This window comes from Myripristis murdjan, chromosome 22 (assembly GCF_902150065.1).
Source record: "Myripristis murdjan chromosome 22, fMyrMur1.1, whole genome shotgun sequence".
Classification (NCBI taxonomy): Eukaryota; Metazoa; Chordata; class Actinopteri; order Holocentriformes; family Holocentridae; genus Myripristis; species Myripristis murdjan.
The window spans coordinates 13,460,871-13,482,870 of NC_044001.1; the positions used below are offsets into that span (position 1 = coordinate 13,460,871).

The following is a 22,000-nucleotide window of genomic DNA, read 5'->3' on the forward strand; positions in this document are numbered from 1 at the left end:
TCTCAGGAAGGAATTTACATTTTAGTATACAGTAATCAGTATTGTCCAACAGGGCATAACAGAAATAGTATGAATTGAAAATGCCAACAAGCTATACCTCTCCATTGGCCAGCAGTGTGTTCATTCTCTCCAGGAAGCCAGAATCCAGCACGTTGGACTCATCCATGATGAAGGCAATCTTCTCGTTCTTACAGCCAGAGCGACGTAACACTGTTCGCAGGTCCTCATCAAAGTCCTCTCCTGTGTACTTCCTATGCACCTGAATACACAAATACAAAAAAATATCACTCAGCACAGGCAGATTTGATTCACCAATATGATTCCCAATCATTTAGTGTACCAACCTTGATCTGGTAGACACTCAGTCCATTCATCCAGGCTACAAAGCGAGACAAGGTGGTTTTTCCTGCTCCGCTCACACCAATGAGCAGGAGATGGCCCTGGGGTTGACGGAAGATTCTACAAAGGGACAGATTTAAGATTTACTCTACAAATTAATCCTTATGCATTTGTGTTTCCAGTCATAACAAAATTCTCAGTAAACTGATTTTTAGTCCATTACAAGTCAAACACTAGACTATTTGTCAATCAGCAGCATAAAGGCCAAGCAACTAGGAGGCTGTCCCTCACCGGTCGATCCTGAGGACATGGTCCAGCACCTCATTGAAGAGCACCAGCGGGACGTCCAGCTCTTCCTCATAGAAGACCTTCAGACGGGCCTTCACATAGTCCCTGAGCTCCTCCTGTTCCACTGGGATGTAGTCCTGCAGCCAATACAATGGCATTACAGCAATAAGCACTCGCTTAATTTACTATCGCAGGTCATAAATGAACATTTTACCATCAAATGTGACTTGTTTTTGTTTTTCATGTATGCCCGATAGTCTGTGGTCTTGTCTGTAGCTCATGTCAGATTTTCAAAAGGTTTGATGTTTATAACCCTGATGAAGGCTATGTTGAAACATGTTGGTTTTATTCAACAGCTCAGTCATTCTTATCCTAGTGTTGCTTGAATCCTTATCACCTTGATTTAGTATTGCAAGGTCCTCTTAGAACAGGGGAATGGACAAATACTTCAGTTACCAATCCCAAAGCATGATCAACCTGTCAGTAGTTTACCTTAGAGAGCCAGTTGCTGTAGAGGATGGGCCTGTTGAGAGCTTTTTCCTTGTCAATGTTAGGGAAGTGTTTGAGAGCCACTGTATCGATGTTCTCATCTGTCCATCTTCTCTCATCATCTCCCACCAGCCTGGACAAGTTTTAGAGTCAGCCACATTGTGTACACATTATTCACTCCTTATGCAGTTACCAAAGGGTGGTGATGTAGTTCAGTATGTCACATAAATGGCATCACTTAAAAGGAAAAGCATGTTTACACACTCCCAACCACCTATTTGGGTCCCTTAGAGTGCTTTTTGAATTAATTGATTTTTGATTTTTTATGTTTTGATGAAATTTATCCTGTCAGAAACTTATACCCACCTATCCTGGAAGAGGCGGAGAGCCTCATGGGCCCAAATTCGAATTAGGCCCTCCACAGGCAGGGTCTCAAGGGGCCGCAAGGCCTCAAAGATTCCCCTCACCCAGCGTGTCATCTCTCTTGGGGAGTAGATGTAGTGGGGCTGGATATCCTGAGTGAACCGCTCCTGAGGGAAGAACAAAACAAGCAGATGAGATGGTGTAGATAAATATGAATATAATGAATGATAAGAGATTCAACATAGATGAAGGTGACAAGTGATTCTATTCATCATATTACATGAATAGACCGTGCTTATAACTTATTCTTTGCACACCGGTTTCGTTTAAGCTCGACACGCTTTAGGGGTGCTCTGGTGGCTCACCAGTTAAAGTTAATACCACGTGTAACTGAGGTTAGGTTTTACAAGCTATGAGAATCTTTAGTAAACTTGATTCATGAGTACATCAACTATCATACATTTTTAAATCCTTTACCTGAGACATGGTATAGAACTCAACCATGGCTGCTGTCAGGGGGTCAGCGTAGGTGCGTAGAGATGGGATGAGACGCAGCATAGCACGGTTGAAGGTTCCATAGATCTGGGTGAGAGAGGCTGGGCCTGGATAATCCACGTACACCACAGGAACATGGCGCAGGAACCTACATGTGTCACAACACAACATAGTCACTGTCACTATTCAACATGAGCTTTCTTTTCTAAGTATCTGTTTTATGAAAGATTTTATGCCTTAAAATTTTATTCATGTTTAGATATACCATTAACTTGAGGCAATTATTTTACAGTAACGCATTTGAATGCTTTCACTCTTGTTATGTATTGCACCTGTGTGTGAGGGGCTTTCTGCCAGGGTCAGTGGGAGGATTACAGGCTCCCACAAATTGGATCCTCTCCAGTTTGACCCAGGTCTGGTCTGATGTGCGGTAGAAGCCTCCATGTTCCACCATCTGCAAAGAAAATATAACATGGAAACTTTAACATACAAGGAGTGATACTAAACTTTAAACTGTTGAAAATCCAATGCCTTATAACCGCTATCAAGTAACTGGTATTATCTTTCATGATCACGCAGTGCTTGCAAACATAGCACCTTACCTGTCTGAGGAAGGAAATGACCCTCTGTGTGCCGTATTTGTCCATGTCCGGTAGATTGATCTCGTCACAGAACAACACCAACCACTTGCCCAGCTGGACGGGGGCGAGGACGACACCATTGGGGGTGCGGCGGTACTCACAGTAGTGGTCAAAGGTCTTCAGCAGCAACTCTGGGGTGGTGGCGCTGGAGAAGTTCAGACCCACAACCTGAGAGAGTAAAGAGGAAAATTATTTATGTGAAAAGTACATACTAGGGGTTACAAAAAAAGTAGTCCACAATTGGCAGTCAGTCATTTATCTGTAATTTTAGCTCTGTGCAGTAATGATTTCCCTGAATTGTCACAATTTCACTTATCAAATAAATTTATAAACTTTATACAATCTGCGAACATTCATGTTTATTGGCCTGTGCTCACATTTGAAATCCAAATGGACACAGTAGGTTATCCCCAACCAGACTAGTCAACTACTTTCTGGGAGTAGTTGATGACTACTAAAATTCAGTAATTTTCACTTCTCTATCTAGACATTTTACAGCTCATACTGTCAGCGTAGGGTTGCTCCCTTTTAATATTCTTCTCTTCTAAAAACACAATGAACCCAATAATTTTATCTAACAGTATGACCTTTACCTATGTGTGAGGGGCTTTCTCACCCTTGTAAATCCAATATTGATATAAAAGAACATGCTAACAACTCTTAAGAATTCTTGAATCACTCAACCAGGCATTTCTGAAAGCATATGTAATTTATAATCAGCTTCAAAATGCTGTCATGCAGTCTCTCACCTCCATATCAGGCAAGGCCCTGAGGGCACTGAACAGAGTCATGGTCTTTCCAGAGCCAGGAGGTCCACACAGCACCAGTGGTTTGTGCTCAGCCAACCAGGTGTAGAGCAGGGCCTCGTGACGCACAGTGTCCAAGGTGGGAACCACGACGTCTGGAGATGCCACCTTGTGGGTCTCCACCTCAATCTGGGGCACCTTGCCTTGCCAAGACTGCCACTCACCCGAAATGCATACCTGGACAGGGAAATGATGTCATGGTTAATCTGAGAATACAGGATTATAACAGTTTGCTGATGGGTTTGTTATTAAGAGTTTGTGTATAAACAGCCAAACACAGTCTTATAAAAAGTTATAGAGGACAATCAACATGTCTAGTTGAAGGCATCTTAATCACACAGCTTAATCATTGTCAACTTTATAACCTGGGAGTGTAAAATCTGATTTTAACAAGTTCCTCTGTACCTCATAGTCAATGATGGGGACATTGGGAGCAGAGGGGAGGGGCACGGTGGTGATACGACGGATGTACTCCCCAAGCTCAGCCCTCATTTTCAGCCGTCCATCACCGGAGAAGGACCAAAGCACAGCATAGATCAGATACCTCTGCAGGGAGATAACATCACAAGTTTCATTAGAGTGTTGTTCATTGCTTAAAATGCCAGTATGTACTTGAAAAATGTAACATTTGGATATACAATGTTTAAAATGTCAAAGAAAAAAATTCAATGTTCATTCACACAAATGTATAGCTCAAATCCCCCATAACTGAGCAGAAAGCTGGAAAATTGCATTTTTCAGTGGAATTGAGCTTTAGCCTTTACTAGATTATACTTCTTAACTAGATTATAATTCTTTATGTGACAGTGTACTGATCAGTTTCCAAGGTGCAAACCATAAAAGGCACTGACGTTTCTTTCAGGCAAGTGTAAAGCAGAACATTACCTGCATGTATCTCTCCAGCTGGTCAATAGGCATGGGGAAGTCAGGGTGGTTGTTGTTGTAGAGAGCCACATTGCGACAGGCCTGGTGCAGCATGGAGAACAGGGAGCCCATGCAGCGCAGCCGGGTGAAGTCCATGATGTGCTCCATCTTGGAAGCATGCTCCAAGGCTTTGATCACCAGTCCTGTGGAGGTGAAGTAAGGCTGCAGGATACCTGCGACATCACGCTGGATCTGATAGAACATGGAAAAGGATGCCGTTAGTGACGTAAGAGAAGAAAAAATACTGCATAAAATAAACAAACCAAGAGTAAAACTGGGAGAACAAACCCACCTGTAGCATGGGTGATGCAGTCTCCTCCTCATCTTCTGTGCCTTTCCTCATGCGCTGAGCCTCATCCTCTCCCTCATCTAATGGGATGCTGCGGATGCGAGCCAGGAAGTTGCTGAAAATCATGTCAGTGCTGAGGACATCCTCACTGAACCAGACCATACCGCAGCGAGATACAGTGGCCAGGGTTGCATACTTCAGATCCTGCACTTCAAACATGATGCGTACCTGGGGAGAGAGGGAGTAACTCAAAGGGTTAAAATCTAAGAACCTTCCACAAAACCACAGCATATTGAGTCACAAAAAACAAGCTGTCTGTGATACTTGGGGTACACTACAATGCTAATTTAAAAGGGGTTCATTTTTAGGTTTCTTATGCTGAACATTAGGACATCTTTGGGAAAGGTGTCATGCTCTCACATTGGGTGGCAAGCTCAGACGTTCTCCGTTGGGCAGGGTGAGCAGCTTGTTGTCATCCAGGACAGAGTTAAGATTTTCAACCCACTCTGGGTCAACATCTCCATCAAAGATGATCCACTGGCGCTTTTGTAGTTCACCACGCACATTATCGATGATCCTAGGGTTGGGATGATAGCACAATGTAGCCAAGCAGCACTTCTCCTTACAAAAGTATTTTACACCCCTGCTATTAAACAAAGGTTCTCTTTACAATGCCAAATGAGGTGAGCAGATTTACGCTCTGTTGATAAAAACATGTGTAAATAACTCACTTCCTGAGGATGTGCGTGAACAAGCCATCAGTCCATTCGCGGGTGTTGGGGTCCAAGGTTCCATACAGATGGTCCTTGCTGATGGCTTTGGGGTCAATGATGTGGGCCACACCCTCTATGCCCTCCAGCCTCTCCAGGGCCTTAAGTAACACCCTCCAGGCCATGGTCTTCCCACTGCCTGAGGGACCCACCATCATCAATCCATGGTTGATCTGGGTGATCTGGTATAGTTGGAGCACCTGAAAGAGAGTGTGAATAACACAGCTAACCTTTCAGAAAATGACAGCCACAATACTGTATCACTGCGGAGGACATTACCACTCTACTACCTCGGGTCACACGGCATGTATGTCTTAAGTAAACCACATTTAGCCACGCACCTTCTCCACCCACATGCTGCCCACATCATCGCCATCTCCATAAGTGAGGTACATCTCTGCGCAGACCTTCTTCAGCTCCTCTCTCAGAGCGGTCATCTCCCCACGCTGGTAAAGGACTCCAGGGAAGACATCCGACAGCAGGCTGAACAGGAGAGGGATATCCTCTGCCACCAGCTTGGGAACCATTGTCTCACACACACTCTGGATCAGGATCTAAAAGGAATAAAAAGACACACACACACAGAGTGAAATAAAACATTGACATCTCAGTGTTACCGCAAAGTAAAGTGTGCAAGAGCTAATCTATTGATAAAATAAAAAGACCTGCCACAGAGACACAGCTAAAAAGCCTTGGAACTGTATAAGGGGAAAGACTTAGCTGACAGCATTCAGAAAGACAGCATTTTTTTTTTTAGGAAGTTACTGCTGACACTGACAGCAGATGCGTCACACTGTTAGAACTGGTGCACTGCACAAGTGTGAAAAATCTAAGATTTAATTAGGTAAATATTGGACTCTGGGACCCATAGTGCAATCATTTGGCTTCAGAACATTTGGATAATGTTGTTTGGTCAAATCTTATGATCATTTTATGGTATGATGATTTGGAGTCATTTTGGAGACGGCTTCTGTGGAGCCATGCAAGTTAACTTGCTGTGTGTTATTTCAATGTACAAAATTTAGTACAAAAATTTCAACTGACAATACGGTGGGTAAAGAAAAGTTTCATTTCTGGGTCCATCATTTAAACTGCTGAACTATGTTACATATGGCAGGATATGGTAACCACACTCCAATCACTTGTAACAGCAGTCTTCTCTTGCTTTGTTTTATTTTAATCAAGTTCAACAAGATATCAGAAGTACTCGTACCATAGAATATGGCACCAAGCGTGGTCATGGTATTTTTGTATGACCAGTATTTAAACACTGTGAAAATTTCTTTCAAAATCATTTAATCTTTCTCAAGTTTAACCATCTGTTATTCTGTTGTCACCTCTTGCTCAGGAAGGTTCTCGGCAATTTCATTCTCATCAACATCCTCTCCTCGCTCTCGCTTCTCCCTCTTGATTTTCTGGATGCGCTCACGTTTCACGTTGCCGGCACTAATCAGCACGCTTTTGAGAGCTCGCAGGCCGAAATCATAGTGACTTTGGGATGACAGCTGCTCATCACACAGCCTGAGAGTAGAAAGAAGTGCCATTTACAACAGTTTTAGACAGAAACAGACAAAATTAAACTTTTTTTAGACAAACAATATAAAGTACATACTTGAAGAAGGGTACAATTTTCTTTGCAAGGATCTCGGCGGTGCGGAAGCCTTGAGAGTAGAGCATAACCTGGGCGATGAGCTGGCGGTCAGGCTTGGTCATGGCTAAGCTTCGGAACAATTTCTTCAGGTTGTCAGGCAGGTTGGAGCGGCCAGCATAGCCAGGGTTCATAGTGATGAAGATAGCCATGTCTGGGCTCACCTTCACCTGCTTGTTCAGCAGTTCTGTGGTGATGGGTGTGCCTGGGAGGGAGAGAGAGACAAATGTCACCTTATTTATTTACACTGCAGTTCTTGAATAGAATTAAACAAATGGTGGTGTATATGCTGTGTGCCATGGGCTCTAGCTGACATTAATATAATAAGACTTTGTTTTTTTTTTTTTGAGATTCTCTGCTATATTTTTAGTTGAAGAACAGTCTCTCTCCTCACTATCCCACCCTGCTACCCATATTGGATGCATATATTACGCATATATTACGTACTCTTGTCTCTGTTGGGGTTGCTGTGCTCTCTAAGAGCCACCTGGATGTACTGAACTTGCTGGGAGACAGCAGACAGCATCCTCTCTTCCAGTCGGTTGAACTCATCAAAGCAGCCCCAGGCTCCCACCTGGCACAGACCCACGAAGATGCGACCCATGGCCTAAAGGAGGAGGTCAACAAAATTTGTAGAAAAACCAAATTCCCACATACAGCAAAAAGAAGATGTGTTCTTGAGGTGTTCTAATTTGTCTTGACTATAAATTAACCAAAGAACTGAAGATTCAGAGTACAGTCAGGTACCTGGAAGTCAAAGGTCTCATCACAGTTGAAGACCAGGACAAAGCGTCCCAGCTGGTGGCCAAGGGCTTTCACTGATTCAGTCTTCCCTGTGCCAGCAGGACCTAGAAGAAGAACAGGTGTCACAGAGAAGTCGAGGTGTACATGCAACACAGCAATATTCCAAAAAACACTTCCTCTTCCCCCTATGTGTGTATGTACACAAATGTTTTCTGTTCAGTTTCCATACCAAAGGGTGATCCTCCCAGGCGAGCTTCCAGGGCCTGTGTCATGGTCAGATAGCAGCGATCTGTCAGAGGGGTCTGGACAAGCTTGTCCTGGACACCCAGGTACTCAAAGCCGTAGTTGAACTTGGCGTTGGCCATCTGGATGGAAAGCTGCTGTAGGACGTCTGTTTGCTTGGGGTCAAAATAGAAGCGCATCTGGCTGAGCCACTCGAAGGACTTGGGGTTGTCTATCTTGTTCTTGATCAAAGTCCTGGTTACATCACGCTGGTGGACCAATTCTGTGATCTGAGAGAAAGTACAAGAGAGGTTTCAGACATTAATTTTTCATTGTATAACTTCCTGTTGAAAATATAAGTTAAAAAAATTAACTGTTGTCTCTGACCAGATGCTCCAGTTTTCTCCTGCGCAGAGGAGGCTGTTCCATCAGCACAGTGTCAGCCAACACGTTGAGGGTGGCCTCAACATTCAACAGCACACTCTGCATGGGCGCCATGTCACCACTGCCGGAGATGGTGGTCAAGGCTGACTCGATGTTCTCAGACCAAGCAATCTGGGTGGAGAGGACTACCAGCTGAGCCTGTGGAAGGAGGACAGACAGATGAAGTGAAATTTTGGGAACACATGACCACATTTTAATGGCTGTTTCCGCCTGTATTTTCTCAATGCCAACCTGGTAACGGTCGATCCAGTTGATGTACTGGCTCAGGTCAACGGCTGTGCCCTTGTTAAAGCCTGTGACCTCAGTGACTGACTCGGCTAGCAGCTTGGCCAGTGTCACCCTCATCTCTTTCTCCACCAGTGTCAGCCACTCGTTGATCTTGGGGTGCTCTGTGATGGAGACCGGTGTCTTGTATAGAATCTCCTCACCTTCGCGGGATGAGATTCCCAGGACCACAGTGTTGTCCTCATTGAGCAGGATGCTGGAAACACCAGCAAACATCTTTTTGAAGTGCTTCTGCAGTTTGGCCACGTTCTTGCTGTTACCAATTATCTCAAGCAGGTCCTCGTCTCCAACAAAGTAGAACCTGGGAATAAAAAGAAGGGGTGACATCAATAAAGCATATCAATCAGTAACTGAATCAGAAATATTATTGCCAACGATAATTCTTAATATTCAACATCACCATTAACTTATGAATCTGAATGTTATGAAACTGATTGCACTGTGATCAATATGTAGATTTCCTTCTTTCTTTCTCTACTGTGTCCTCAGTATTATCTTCATACCTGGGGAACGAAGACCTTTCTCTCTCCAGGTATTCTCCCAAGGCCTTCTGGATTTTTCCAAGAAGGTCAGCCAGTCTCTCCAGGGACCTCTGTACTCCCTGAATGTTCAGCACATCCATCACTAGAGGAGACTTTGTCACCTTCTTCATCAACGCCAGGAACTCTGTGCTGATACTTTTGAATGAAGACAGAGAAAGCAGTGGATAAGGTTTAAGTGGTAAATGTTGTGTTTCGTGGTATTTAGAATTAAATTAAAATGTGCTTAATTCAAGTGTGAGATAAAAGGTCCTCCATTTACCTCTGGAACCTCTGGGTCTCGACTGGCAGCAGGTGTTTGATGTCAGCACTGCCTGTGAAGATGCCTTCCAGGTAGACCCAGCGGCGCTGGACGTCAATCCAAACATCAAAGAGAGCCATGATGCGATTCAGCTTGTCCTCCCAGCTCAGGGCATCTTCCTCAAACACCTGGAAGTAACAGGACGAAGAGAACGGTGATGTTGTACTTGTGACTTTGCAAAATAAAATAAAAATTGATAAATAAATAGATAAATTAGCAAACAAATAAAACCCCCGTAATGAACGTAAAATGTTAAGATCTACTTACCTTGTAGTACGGGGACAACTTCATAGCTGACACACTGTTGATGTGTTCCTTGACCTTGTTGAAGAGATCATCCCAGCCTCTAATGAGACGACACTTGTTCTGGTAGTTCACCAGGTCCAGCTCATAGGAGTTCCACACTTCACGGATCTGAAGACAGAAACATAGCAGCATAATTTAATATACTACAAGAATAATATCTTTTGGAATGATAACCCCAGGGAGATGGATGACTGATCCTTTGCATGGCATTAAACTAGATATAACCAAAGCCACTCTAAGTTGTCCTGCTGGGCAAAATCTACACATCTCAGTTTGACTGCAACCTATGAACATAACAATATGATCTATTAAGGGCCCCTGCCCTAATCACCTGTTTAAGGAACTCTTCCAAAGCCATCTCTCCCTGGGCCACCAGGAGAACATCTTTCACGACCATCTCATTTTTCTGTAGATCTACATCCCAGATCTGTCCCAGGGTCAGCTCAGATAGGACCCAGTTCACATGCAGACGTTTCATCAGCTGTTTCCAGTGGCGGTCCTTCAGAGCCTCTGATTTCAGTTCAATCACCAGCATGTTGACCTGGGATGACAAAAGGACAATGAACTTTTAGAATGTGCACATTGTCTTACTTTTAAATACATTGGGAGACTATTTTATGTTTTTTATTCCATTTTTTTTTTTTGAAAATCATTAAGCTATAGGCAACAACACCATTTTCATTTTTTATGACATTCATGCCACAATGAATGTTTAGTAAGGGTAACGAGATGCCTAACCTTCATGTATCCCTTGAGCAGCCTCTGGACATACTCATAGGAAGCATATTGTCTTAGCCTTGCTTGGAAGTTCTTCAGCTGGTTCAGAAGACCATCCAGACTCTGACGCAACTACAAACACAAAAGACCAACACAGAAAAAAATGCAAATTCTTGTTATGGGAGAATTTGACAAATATGCAATATCCTGACAGATTTAAGGGTCCAGCAAATGATTTGAGTCATTACTCTGTGTGTGTGTGTGTGTGAGTGTGAGTGTGTTACCTTTCGTGGCTGAACAGACACCCATGGCTGCTCCTTCATCTGGTCAATCTGCTCCCAGACCTTTGAAAGCTCAGACCACACCTCCTTCAGGTCATGCAGCTCTTCCAGTGCCACCTATGAGTCACCACAGACACACAAATTAATCAAATCTGTTTTGTTAGCCATTTGTGGACCAAGTATAAAACCAAGAGATATTAACACATTTTGTAGATTTGATTGTATAATTTGATAAAAATGAATGCATGTGTGCTAACATTACCTGCACCCTCTCTTCACTGCCACTGAGCAGACCTGTGTCTGTGAGCTCCAGGGCCTCTTTGGCACGGGCACACTTCTCCCTTTCAACCTTCAGACGGCCAAAATTGCCCTCATAGATGGTCAGAGACTGCAGAGCCTCCTCTGGACGTAAGTTGCCCTAATGAAACAAGTTTTCAGACATCATGAAGAATGCAAAATTAAGCACTTCAAATAAAAACAACCATCCTCACACATGTATCAAATTATATTATGTGATAAAGAGACATGGTAACGATTAGCACCAGTTACACATTCATAGAAAGTAGTTAGTGTTGTTAGTGAGACTATATTTTGTACTCCAAACACAATTAGGTGCCCCTGTTTCTCTTACAGCAACTGGTTTGGTCTTCTCCCAGTCATTGAGCAGATCAGTGGTGCGGTTCTCCACGGCTTTGTCCTCCTGGACAATCTTCATCTGCAGGTTGGCCACCTGCTGCTGGATGGCGGTGTCTTTACGCTTCATTATGTCACTGAAGGCACCCCATTCACCCTCAATATTGTCAATGTACAGCCAAGATGGTGGGAACTGGAACCTTTGCTTTTCGAGCAGACGCTGCCCATTACGGAACAACTGGGGGGCAGAGGAGGCAGAATCAGATTTATATTCCAACACTGTCTTTCTTAAAAGGATAATGACTTTTTAAAGATGTACTTACATCCACATTCTTCTCAAACTGTTTGATCTTGCGTTTGAGCGTCTGGACATATGTTATGAAGTTGACAGCATCAGAGGTACTCGCTGTGTCCACAGAATGCTGCTCCAGGTCTTGGCGGGACTGGAGAAGAACAGGAAATTTTGAAATGACAAAAAAATTTAAAACAAATTAGTTTAACTAAATCACTTACTATGCAGTGTCTCTTTCTGATTAGTGCAACTGAGCTGGACACATTTCTCCAATCACATAGATGACCCTACCTTGGATATCTGGGAGTGGAAGTCCTGCATGTTCTGGCCGAGCATCTGGCCAAACTTGCTGAGCACCTCTTTGTGCCAGGAGTCATACTTCAAGTTCACCTTGGACTGGACCTGGGGTCAGAACCACATACCAACATGTAATAAAACATACATTCATCAAGGCACTTAAGTATAAATGATGGAGCAACAAAAAATAATGAACAGAAAAGAAGTTTATATTGAAATGGAATACACAAATGAGTTAAATTTCAAAGGGATACGTCATATTTGAACACTGTTGTCCTTCAAAAAATGGATACAAAATAAGTTCTATCAATTATCACCAATCTCATTTCAAGAATCTTGAGTCTGTGTAAAAGCCATCAAATACATAACTTATATATATCAGCTAGGTCATCATTACCTTGCCATAGTCAATGATCACAGGCCCAAACTCCTTGCGTGTCTCAGCATTGTCAAAGGTTCCGCGGGCTTTACGGATCTGGACCAGCAGGGCTTGCCACTTGGTAAGGTCTTCACCCAGACGGTTGTAGATGTTCTCAGCCTGCATGTCCCACAGGCACTGGTACTGCAGCCACACCTGGAGGCAGACAACCAAGAAAAATCAGCATATTATAGATTAAAACTCAACATGAAAATGAATATACAAGACTACAATAAATTCTCAAGGTCTATGGCCAGGAAGAGAGGATTAAAAAGAACAGCGTGTTTTGGCATCTAAAATGATTCATTTTTCTGGAAACCTGTGTCTCATGTTTATCACTATCACGGAAAAGCCTTCAACACATAAGAATATATGATTTGTTTTGTTAGAGCAAGGAGACTCTTACCTTGACGTACTGCTCCACCTCACTGACGTTGTCTTCAACTGCCTTGTAGGCCTCCTCTAAGGCTGCAGGGCCATCCGGCATCCTGGTCAGGGCATTCCGGTAGAACTTCTCCTCCTCCGACAGCTCATAGTGAACACCCACCTGGTGACCAAAGGCAGAAATGCTTAGATAAATCAATTTACCAGTCAGCGACAACGGCATCCATTTGTCCCTCCAGTTCAAACAACCACCACCCTGCCATCTAGCCAGTATAATATCTATGCAAACTTCTACTCTAGCCAACATTTCTTATTCATTTAATATGAACAACTGAACTCAAAGGTAATACTTCTATGTAATGGTATTTCAAATGCTATTTTTACAGATAGCACTTGAGACTTAGGACTAAACCTGGAAGTGTTACCGATTCTGTGGTGCTCTACAGTACAGTGCCACCTACTATTCAAGACGCTGTAGTCGAGTGCCTACCTGGTATCTCTGGCTCTGGATCCTGGGCAGGGAGAGGATGACCATCTTCCAGGCAAACATCTCCTGGTAGAGCTTATAGCGACAGTCCTCAATCGGTGGGTTCAGGTAGATCACCTGGTTGGTGATCCTCAGCTCATGGACAACATTCTAGGAAGAAGAAGAACAACGATCAGACACAAATCTGTTGGCTCTGTCACAGGAAGGTATTCTTCATTGTGAAAAAAACATCAGTGTTGTGATCAGGATAGTCACTAAAATTCAAGTTGTCTTATTTTAGGATGAGTTTCACACTTCTAGTCTGTCTTTGGCAAAGGAGTAACTGAATCCACTTCAAGTACTTCTGAGGCTAAGTCTGAGTAGACTTAGATAATGAAATAAATAAATTGAGGGAAGATATAAATAAAATGAATTTAAAAAAAAAGAAACACAATATTTAAGTCAATAGTATAATGTTAACCAAATTACAAAATTAAAATTAAAACTGGACAACTTATTACTCAAAAAGGCTAATGACTTTAGACATAACGCTAATTATAACATTATTTTAACATTATAACATTAATAATATTTCTGTGAATAGTTTGGATAAACAGCAAATTTCACCTAGTCAAAAAAGGTCCTAAAGAGACATCTTTATCACTAAAAAAATAAACATTAGATTCAGCCTATAGGGGTGGATGGGAGTGAGTATGTGCATGTGTGTGTGTGATAAGTATGCATATGTTTGTGTGGGTGGGGATGCAATATTGCCTTGTGGATGAGCACCTCAAACAGGGTCAAATCATGAAATTTGATTTCTTGAAGAAATGACCATGGTCATATCTTGAAACACTGAATGTATTGTATTCACTTACTCTCTCTATAAAAATAATTACAAAAAAAAAGTACCTCTGAACCTTTAAGTGTCTGCCAAAATAAATCAAGCACACCAGTGGTTCAATATTTGAAACCATGTTCAAATAAATATCAGCTGAGCTTACATAATTGTGGTGTAAGCATTACAACATAACACAAGGCAAACACAGGGTCATGATAACCACAACACTTACTTTGATCTTGGGCTCGCCTCCAGGCTTGTGGCTCACTTGTGGGGCCTCGGTGTCCATGTCCACATCAGCTTTGTCCTCCATCTGGCCTCGCAGCACCTGGGTCCAGGCCCTAAGTCCAGCCTGCAGGCGCACTCCCAGAATGCGCTCAATCTACAAGTAAGGTGGGGGGTGGGGACAAAATCCTGTTAATCCTGTTTTAATTAAAATAAACACCTGTAGGCAAGCCACAGGTGGACGGTATGAACTGATATGTCCACAACATTTCTGGTCATGGAGTTGCCAATCAGAGACAATTTTTTAGTGTTTAACTGACTGGCAGTAACGTGAATAATCCTTATATTGTTGATAGTACGCAGTGCCAACCTCAATGTCAAGTTTGTTGACCCAGATGGGCAGATTGGAGTAGGAGTGCAAGTTGAGGTCATCCACAGCCTTTTGGACACGGTTAAGAATCTCAGTGAAGGTCTTGTGGTCAAATACACAGGTCTCCAGAGAGCGAACCTCAAGATCAATCTTCTCCTCAATCAGCAGGAGGTCATCCACCTGAAAAGGTCCAAGCAGCAGGAGAAATAACACTCAGATAACAGATAATTACATAACAGCCTTTGTTATTTGGTGCTAAACTAAGATTGTTTGAATGAGTCTACATTCACACAGTATGAAACAAATTTTGCCATGGCCAATAATTTAAATATAATATTGAGAATGTACTAGGAACTAATAAATCCTGATCAAAGTCAATCTGCTGCCTTGATATTTGACTTGAATCCCTTGTGCACACCAACCTTCTCCTGGAAGTTGAAGACTGTCTCAGCCAGCCTCTGGACATAGGGATCCAGCTTGTAGGACTCCCAAACCAGGGCAATGCCTTCGGTAACCAGTGCTTGAACCTCCTTCTTCAGTCCAGCCACCAGCAGAGAGATGGAGGACCTCTCCTCCACTTTCTCACAAGTGCGCTCATAGGTGCGCACACTCTCAATCAGAGAAATGGCAAAGGGGTAGAGCTGGTTTGCTTGATGGGCTTTGTTGACAATGGCCAAAGGAACACGGAAGCTCAACCATTTCAGGTTGCGGACCTCTTTGGACAAGGTGATGATCTCTGGGAGGAAGTTGACTTTAAGCTTGAGCATATTTCCTGTGCGTCCACGAGCACGACTGTTCTCGATGGTAAAGATGCGGCCGGACACACCGAGGTTACGCTGCTGGACCTGATTTGCAAAAGAAAGGGATGACAGGTATTTTAAAATAGAAGCTAACAATGAAAATGTGCAAAGCAACGGAAAAAAACAAATGAGAACCTCTTTCAAATTTTTCAGAGAAATAGGACAAATAAATGACAAAAAACTAGACACTAAACTGCATTAATTACAAATTAATCAGTTCATCAGTTCTGTACCTTGCGAGACCAGTCATCAAATATCTCTTGTGTGTTGAGTTTAGCCCTGAAGCTATCTCCATCTTGCTTCAGTTTAAGCCCCTCGACATGGTTCTCCCAGCCTTTTCCCAGGACATCTTCCACCCTCTTCATGTATGCAGTCAGCTGACGGTCAATCTGCTTGGCCCAGATAATGGAGCCAGACACGGGTGGCAGGTCCCTGACATGGCTCATCTTACAGGCCTGGCTCTGAGGATACTGCACTTTGAACTTGTCATGGAGAGACTCGATGTCATCTTTCACTCGCTGGATCAGCTGAGTCTGGTACTCCCGAATGGCACCACGAATGTGGGGGCGCACAAAGAGAGCATTGAAACGGGAGAAGATGCGGAACATTTCGTTGGCGTTCTTGGCAGTTCCCAGCTGGTCACGCAGGCGGGCAGTGATGCGGGTCTCCACACGGTCAATGCGCTCATCATAGCGCTTCATGGCTGCTTCCCAGGCTTCCATGCCTTCCTTGGACACATCGAGACCATCAACCTCTTTGACGTTCTCATATGCCAAGTTGACCTCTTCGATAGCATTGGCATCAGCAGCGTCAAACAGAACCTCAGCAACCTTCATATCCTGAGGCTCTACAGTCTCTCCAGGAGCGTGTTGTGGCACAGCAGAAACCTAGAGACAGACAGTGATGAGAATAACTTACCATTAAGAAGTCAACTACACAACCACTGAAGATCATATTAATACCTATAATGTATGGCTATGGGGAAAAGGGGAATACTGAAATATAATGTATTAATAAAACAACAGCAAGCATTGCATGCATGAATCCAAATAAACTTTTTCTGGTCCCAAAGATTTGTATTCTACCTGAGGCCTGAGCACACGGACAATGACAGCCCTCAGCTGCTCATGCTGCCTTCTGAAACGTCTCATGTGGTCCAGACGTGACTGGAGCTTCCTGTGGGCAGGGCTCAGACGCCACACCATCTTCAGGTTCTCCTCTCGCTTCCTCTTCACAATGTCCCTCAGAAGCACCTGGAGTTTCTCATACTCATCCTCCCAGGTCTGGAACACTTCAAAGCAAGCCACCATCACCTGCACACAAAAGTTTAAAGAACAGAAGATAAGTAAGACTAATTTAAAAGAGACCAAATCTGCAACCTAAAGGTATACCCTTGATGAATAACAGATTTTGATAAAGGGGTGTTTTCTACACACACATGGAGTAGCTGGTTATAGGGACAAAGTAGGCATGCTACAAACTGTATTTAACTTCCAGTTTAATTACAAGTTGTAATCTTGTGCAGGTATGTAACAAGAGGCAATAATTGAGGAGATGAATACAGTGCTTGCAGTTAACTGTAGCAGACAGATGAAGCCCTACCATTTCAGAGGACTGAACTAAAAATGTAAATTATATTAATTTACCTCCAACCTGGAACACATAATGATAAAACACATAATGATAAAAGAAGCTGACTATCAACATACTGGACAGTCAACACAGCTTAACCCTCTTTCATTACAACATACCACAGCCTGCTATGGAATACAGATCAATTAATTGTCCTTACTAATTGCCAGTGAATCAAGTCAAATCACACTGGCTTGCTAATAAGCCAGTATGAGTGGCACTGCACTCTGTTAACCTAATATTAGAGTACTAAGTAACTGACCACATCACAAACAACTAAAAAGTGTCTAGCTGAGTCAAGCATACAGTCACACAAAACAATGAAGAGAATGCCATCGAATTTTCACATTTGATTTCACAGAAAGAGGCTCTGTCCGATGAGCTGCCAGTTGGAAAGGAGTCAGTTAACAATCAGGCCAGCAGGTGTCACTTGTGGAAAAAATAAACACTAACTGGGGAGCCATTAGTTATGCACTGACAGAAACTGGCTCATCTTGTCATTATCTTGTATCAAAGAGCAAAGCACACCAACCTTTTCAAATTCCTCATAGGCAACATGCATGAGCTTCCTGGTGCCCAGCACCTTGAGGAGCTGGGAGCTCAGGTCCCTGGAAATGGCCTCCACCAGGCGCAGGGCTCGCTGGATGGGGTACTTGGTGTTCCTTATCTTTTTGAGGTGAGTGAATATGGCCATCAGAGCCTGACGGATTTTATCGAGCTCCGTAGCAGACAGCAGATCATTGAGAGGAAAGTCCTTCATGAGAGGGTTGTAGTCATTGACAGTCTCCACAGCCTGCTTCAGACCTATGAAAGGAAGGATAAACATTTATTTGTGATCCAATATTTTGTTCAAACTATTGTCAATAAAGGGAACACAAGTACAACTTCACTTATTTGACCAAGTAGCTAAAACAGTTTTGATTCGCTGTAATGAGCAGAACCCCACCTGTGTCGGTGTCAAAGCTGACGGTAGCATGGAAACGTTTGCCATGTTTAAGGATGTCCAGGGTGAGAAGAACCTCTGGGCTCTCCCTCTTTTCCTGGATCCTGTTCAAGGCCCTCTCCAAATTCAGCCAGAAACTGATCTCCTGCAGGGCTGTGCCTGATGCTGGGTCACGATCCAGCTTAGTGACCTGGGACAAAGAACAAACCCAGTAATGTGTGTGAGGAGGCAAATATTTTTTGACTGAGGAAAAAATGATAAAGTGTACTGCATATCCCAATGCCTACTCCAACCTCTTCTCAGCTTTGTGAACATCTTTATCTTACCTTTTGGATCTCTCTGATCCAGCGATTCACCCCAGACTGCAGTTGGTTAAGGAAAGTGGGGTCTTCCACTTTGTCCCCAAAGTCCGTGACCTTTGGCTTCTCTCCACGCTCATAGCACTGCTTGGCGATGTTGGTGATGATGGGGTGGATGAGCAGGCTGATCTCAGGGATCTCAATGTTCTGCTGCAGATGGAGAAGACCCATCTCCAGCTCAGCAATCTTCTTTTCAACTGAGGGAGCCATCTTATCCCCATCTCTAATGGAATTCAAAAATAACAAAATTTTTCATCAACATCATTTTACAGCATTTCCTGCAAGTGACGGGCATGACAATACAAGCACATAGTGGGAATAACATCAAGAAAAATGCACTGTTAGCCGTCATAATTTGTACACTTAAAAAAAGCTCTTCATTTTTACTGCCTTGCAACAAACAAAAAGAATTGAACAAATCACAGATGCCTATGGCTGCATGCAGCACAAAGTGAGGCATATCTATGTAATTGCATGCCAACTCGAGGGAATAAGGTCTGCAATATGATGAAAACATAAAAACTCTTCCACCACATTGTGTGTATATGTAGCAAGGTTTACAACAATTATTCTCGATCATATCTGTGTATGTGTCTTGTACATTTTCTGTAGCTGCATCATTTTTGTTCTGTGCAATTGTTCTGTGATATACATTATACTTTTGCAGCCAATGTTCTACTTTAATTATTTGTGTGGGTAATTTTCCAGCTCAATGGATTTCAGGGAAAAAGCTCTCGTGAAAGCTGAGACTTTTGAAGGTGTACTTCAAGCAAACTGACAGCCCCACCTTCAAAAACTTCCCCATCATATCTCATGTCATGGTTCACTTTCATTTCAAATAAAGTTGTAAAATCACTGTCTCAGAATTACCTGTCCGCCTTGCCAGACTCACGGATGTAAGACTTGAAGAAAGGAGCAACAGCATTGCTGATGAAAGAGTGGAGTGTCTCATAGGGAGAATCCTCGCTCAAGGTCAGGACACGGACCTGGGTTGATATGGGCTTGTCTGCATCGATGACACCAGTCCTCTTGATCAAAGCCAGGCTGCATGGGAGAAATAGGTATAACATGAACCCATTCATAGATCAGAAATTATAATATATCTTATTAAATAAATAATACTCTATAGATTTGGAATTAGAGACTATAAGTAGATTAGATTATAAGGGGAAAGGAAGATAGTCTTGTCAGTTTCACAGATGAAATCACATGCAATGAGACTTTTGGGGACTGGAAAGAAGCCTGAGACCAGCGCTTCAGATTATCTTGTTACCTGTTGGACTTGATGCCATAGTGAATATCAATGTTGATGTTATAGGTGATGCACTCTTTCTCCTCCTCTCCTTCATCACCGACATCCTCTGTGCAACAGAAAACATAAAATGAACCTCATCAGCACAAGCAGAAAAAACAAATTGGTCGCTGTGTATTAATTCATTTTCTCCTTGTTGCCACCTTAGCCGGGGATCACTGGGAATTTGTAACATAGAAGTGTTTCCAGCTTAATACCACACCAATGGATAATTAATTGATAAACAAGATCTGCTTCCTCTCAGGTAACAATGGCAATGGACCAATCTGCACATTTGTAGTGATATCTGAAATTTAAAATAAAACACACTGTATATTCTTTATGTAGAAAAAGCACCACATCACCTAGTGATAAAACCTCACAAGCATCCTGAAACAAATTGCTGCCTGCTAGTTGAACTGGGACTAACAACTACAAGCCGTCTACTAGTGTTTTCTCTCTAATTTTTGCACTGCTGTGGCACTTGTGAGCGACAATTCTATATTTGTTCCATATCTGTCAGTGTTTAGGCCTAAACTGTGATTCAAGATGAGGGTCTGGTGCTATCAAACCATAATAATCACCTCTAAAACACTGAACTATAAGATGCAAATACAATTAATTTCATATTTCCTCTTGCAGTGATGATAATTCCCTTTCTGTGGTGGTGCGACACTGCAAATAAATTGAGTAATCACTGCATCTGGCATGTATACTTTCACATAAAAGAGTCTTGGACTGAGCAATCACTACCAACTCTCAAACCCAAAATAATTACCCTACTTACAAAAGGTAAAAATAAATGTTTGACACCAGGAATCTAGACTGGGCCATGTTGTGGCAGTGCAGTCAGATGATTCCTCTATTTCCATCCAACCAGGGCCCCACCCTGCCTTCCTAGTGAGGTCATGGTTTGCAGGAAAAGATACCCATCTGCAGACACTGCACTCTCTGCATTGCAGCATCAGTATTCTTATTCAGCGCTACACAGGAATAGGATGTGCCAAGTATTGTCTAGCTGGGAATCCGAAACTGGACATCAGCAGACTGAGAGGCGAGTCATATGAGGGACCAAGGGATCAATGTTCAGCACTCATAAAACATCACAGAAGCAGGTCGGTGGCTAAATATAAATCCGCCTCAAGGGAACTGATGATAATGTGCTCATTGACAAGCAGGTTCACATGATTAAAAAAAAAAAAAAAAAAAAGGCCAAGAAATAACACACGACAAGGCCTGACGTAATAACAAAGGATTCTTTCTCCCTTGCGCGTTCAAAAAACTACATCAGTCCTGCACTTTATTAGTGAAAATTTGCATTACACCATGTGTTGATGGTATTTTACTAACAGTAGAATATTATGCTAGACAGCGCATCCTTGTACATGTACTGCCATGTACTGTGTTGTCATTAAGTTGCCTCTTCCCCACCCAAAATGTGACCTAGCTAGGCAACCATTGTGTTTGCAACCTTGTAGTGCAATAATTTGAGGAGTTATGTTATTTAGGTAGTTTTCCCAAGTGCTTGGTTACATGCTAAGTGAGCTTAAATCAGGTTAAAGCCGAATTATCTGGCTTTCTTTTTGGAAGACGACACGTCCGCTGCGTTCACATAAATGATAACAGATATCCTTGTTGAAAGACCGTATCTTTGCCGGCCGGTGTTATTTCACGTCGAGGGACACGGCTGGATAATTTCGACAAACCTTTGAGGCAGCTTCTCTCGACCAAGACGGTGTGAACTTGAGGGTCGGCCAGAAATTTCTTCATCTGCTCCACGGAGCTCTTCTCCTCCAGGGCGGTTTCCAGAGAGGCCGGAGCCTCGCCGCCATCTTCCAGGAGCAGCGGCACAAGTTTGCGAATATGTTTCTGCAGCACCGAGGTATCGGCCACCGTCTGCACCGCCGACACCTCCATGGTGCCTGAATTATCCTCTCCCCCTCCGCCGTCAGACATTTCTCAGAGGCGGCCAACAACGACCAGTCGCGGGCTAAACAGTGAACAAAGAATCGAGGCTGAGTGAGGCAGACTACCGCATCCACTGTGTGAGGTGGCTGCTGCTGTCAAAACGCCGCAGCCAGTGACTGTCAGATTTATTGGTGCAAAGGATTGTGGGACTTGTCGTTTCATGGCGGTAGAATTCAAGAGACCGTAGCAA

General features: G+C 43.1%; 1 protein-coding gene across 1 annotated transcript in view; it reads right to left on the reverse strand.

Moving 5' to 3' along the window:
* The window catches only part of dync1h1 (dynein, cytoplasmic 1, heavy chain 1), a 34,490-nt gene extending 12,597 nt beyond the window's left edge, over positions 1–21,893 (reverse strand). Inside the window, exons 1-46 of the mRNA XM_030082048.1 lie at positions 21,549–21,893; positions 19,825–19,912; positions 19,422–19,595; positions 18,519–18,774; positions 18,196–18,382; positions 17,782–18,053; positions 16,703–16,930; positions 15,851–16,504; positions 15,240–15,662; positions 14,818–14,997; positions 14,455–14,604; positions 13,406–13,552; positions 12,938–13,078; positions 12,511–12,687; positions 12,108–12,218; positions 11,848–11,967; positions 11,523–11,762; positions 11,154–11,309; positions 10,895–11,008; positions 10,632–10,742; positions 10,225–10,434; positions 9,855–10,001; positions 9,549–9,715; positions 9,251–9,424; positions 8,694–9,048; positions 8,406–8,600; positions 8,026–8,308; positions 7,800–7,900; positions 7,500–7,659; positions 7,017–7,257; positions 6,742–6,925; positions 5,746–5,958; positions 5,366–5,604; positions 5,055–5,211; positions 4,638–4,862; positions 4,307–4,537; positions 3,827–3,967; positions 3,365–3,598; positions 2,577–2,783; positions 2,307–2,428; positions 1,957–2,122; positions 1,483–1,646; positions 1,120–1,249; positions 631–764; positions 345–459; positions 98–259 (exon numbers count right to left, since the gene is read on the reverse strand). Of these exons, the coding sequence (XP_029937908.1) occupies positions 98–259; positions 345–459; positions 631–764; positions 1,120–1,249; positions 1,483–1,646; positions 1,957–2,122; positions 2,307–2,428; positions 2,577–2,783; positions 3,365–3,598; positions 3,827–3,967; positions 4,307–4,537; positions 4,638–4,862; positions 5,055–5,211; positions 5,366–5,604; positions 5,746–5,958; positions 6,742–6,925; positions 7,017–7,257; positions 7,500–7,659; positions 7,800–7,900; positions 8,026–8,308; positions 8,406–8,600; positions 8,694–9,048; positions 9,251–9,424; positions 9,549–9,715; positions 9,855–10,001; positions 10,225–10,434; positions 10,632–10,742; positions 10,895–11,008; positions 11,154–11,309; positions 11,523–11,762; positions 11,848–11,967; positions 12,108–12,218; positions 12,511–12,687; positions 12,938–13,078; positions 13,406–13,552; positions 14,455–14,604; positions 14,818–14,997; positions 15,240–15,662; positions 15,851–16,504; positions 16,703–16,930; positions 17,782–18,053; positions 18,196–18,382; positions 18,519–18,774; positions 19,422–19,595; positions 19,825–19,912; positions 21,549–21,798 (9,036 nt within the window). The 5' untranslated portion in view covers positions 21,799–21,893. The remainder of the gene's footprint in view (positions 1–97; positions 260–344; positions 460–630; positions 765–1,119; positions 1,250–1,482; positions 1,647–1,956; positions 2,123–2,306; positions 2,429–2,576; positions 2,784–3,364; positions 3,599–3,826; positions 3,968–4,306; positions 4,538–4,637; positions 4,863–5,054; positions 5,212–5,365; positions 5,605–5,745; positions 5,959–6,741; positions 6,926–7,016; positions 7,258–7,499; positions 7,660–7,799; positions 7,901–8,025; positions 8,309–8,405; positions 8,601–8,693; positions 9,049–9,250; positions 9,425–9,548; positions 9,716–9,854; positions 10,002–10,224; positions 10,435–10,631; positions 10,743–10,894; positions 11,009–11,153; positions 11,310–11,522; positions 11,763–11,847; positions 11,968–12,107; positions 12,219–12,510; positions 12,688–12,937; positions 13,079–13,405; positions 13,553–14,454; positions 14,605–14,817; positions 14,998–15,239; positions 15,663–15,850; positions 16,505–16,702; positions 16,931–17,781; positions 18,054–18,195; positions 18,383–18,518; positions 18,775–19,421; positions 19,596–19,824; positions 19,913–21,548) is intronic.
* Positions 21,894–22,000: the final 107 nt, after the last annotated feature.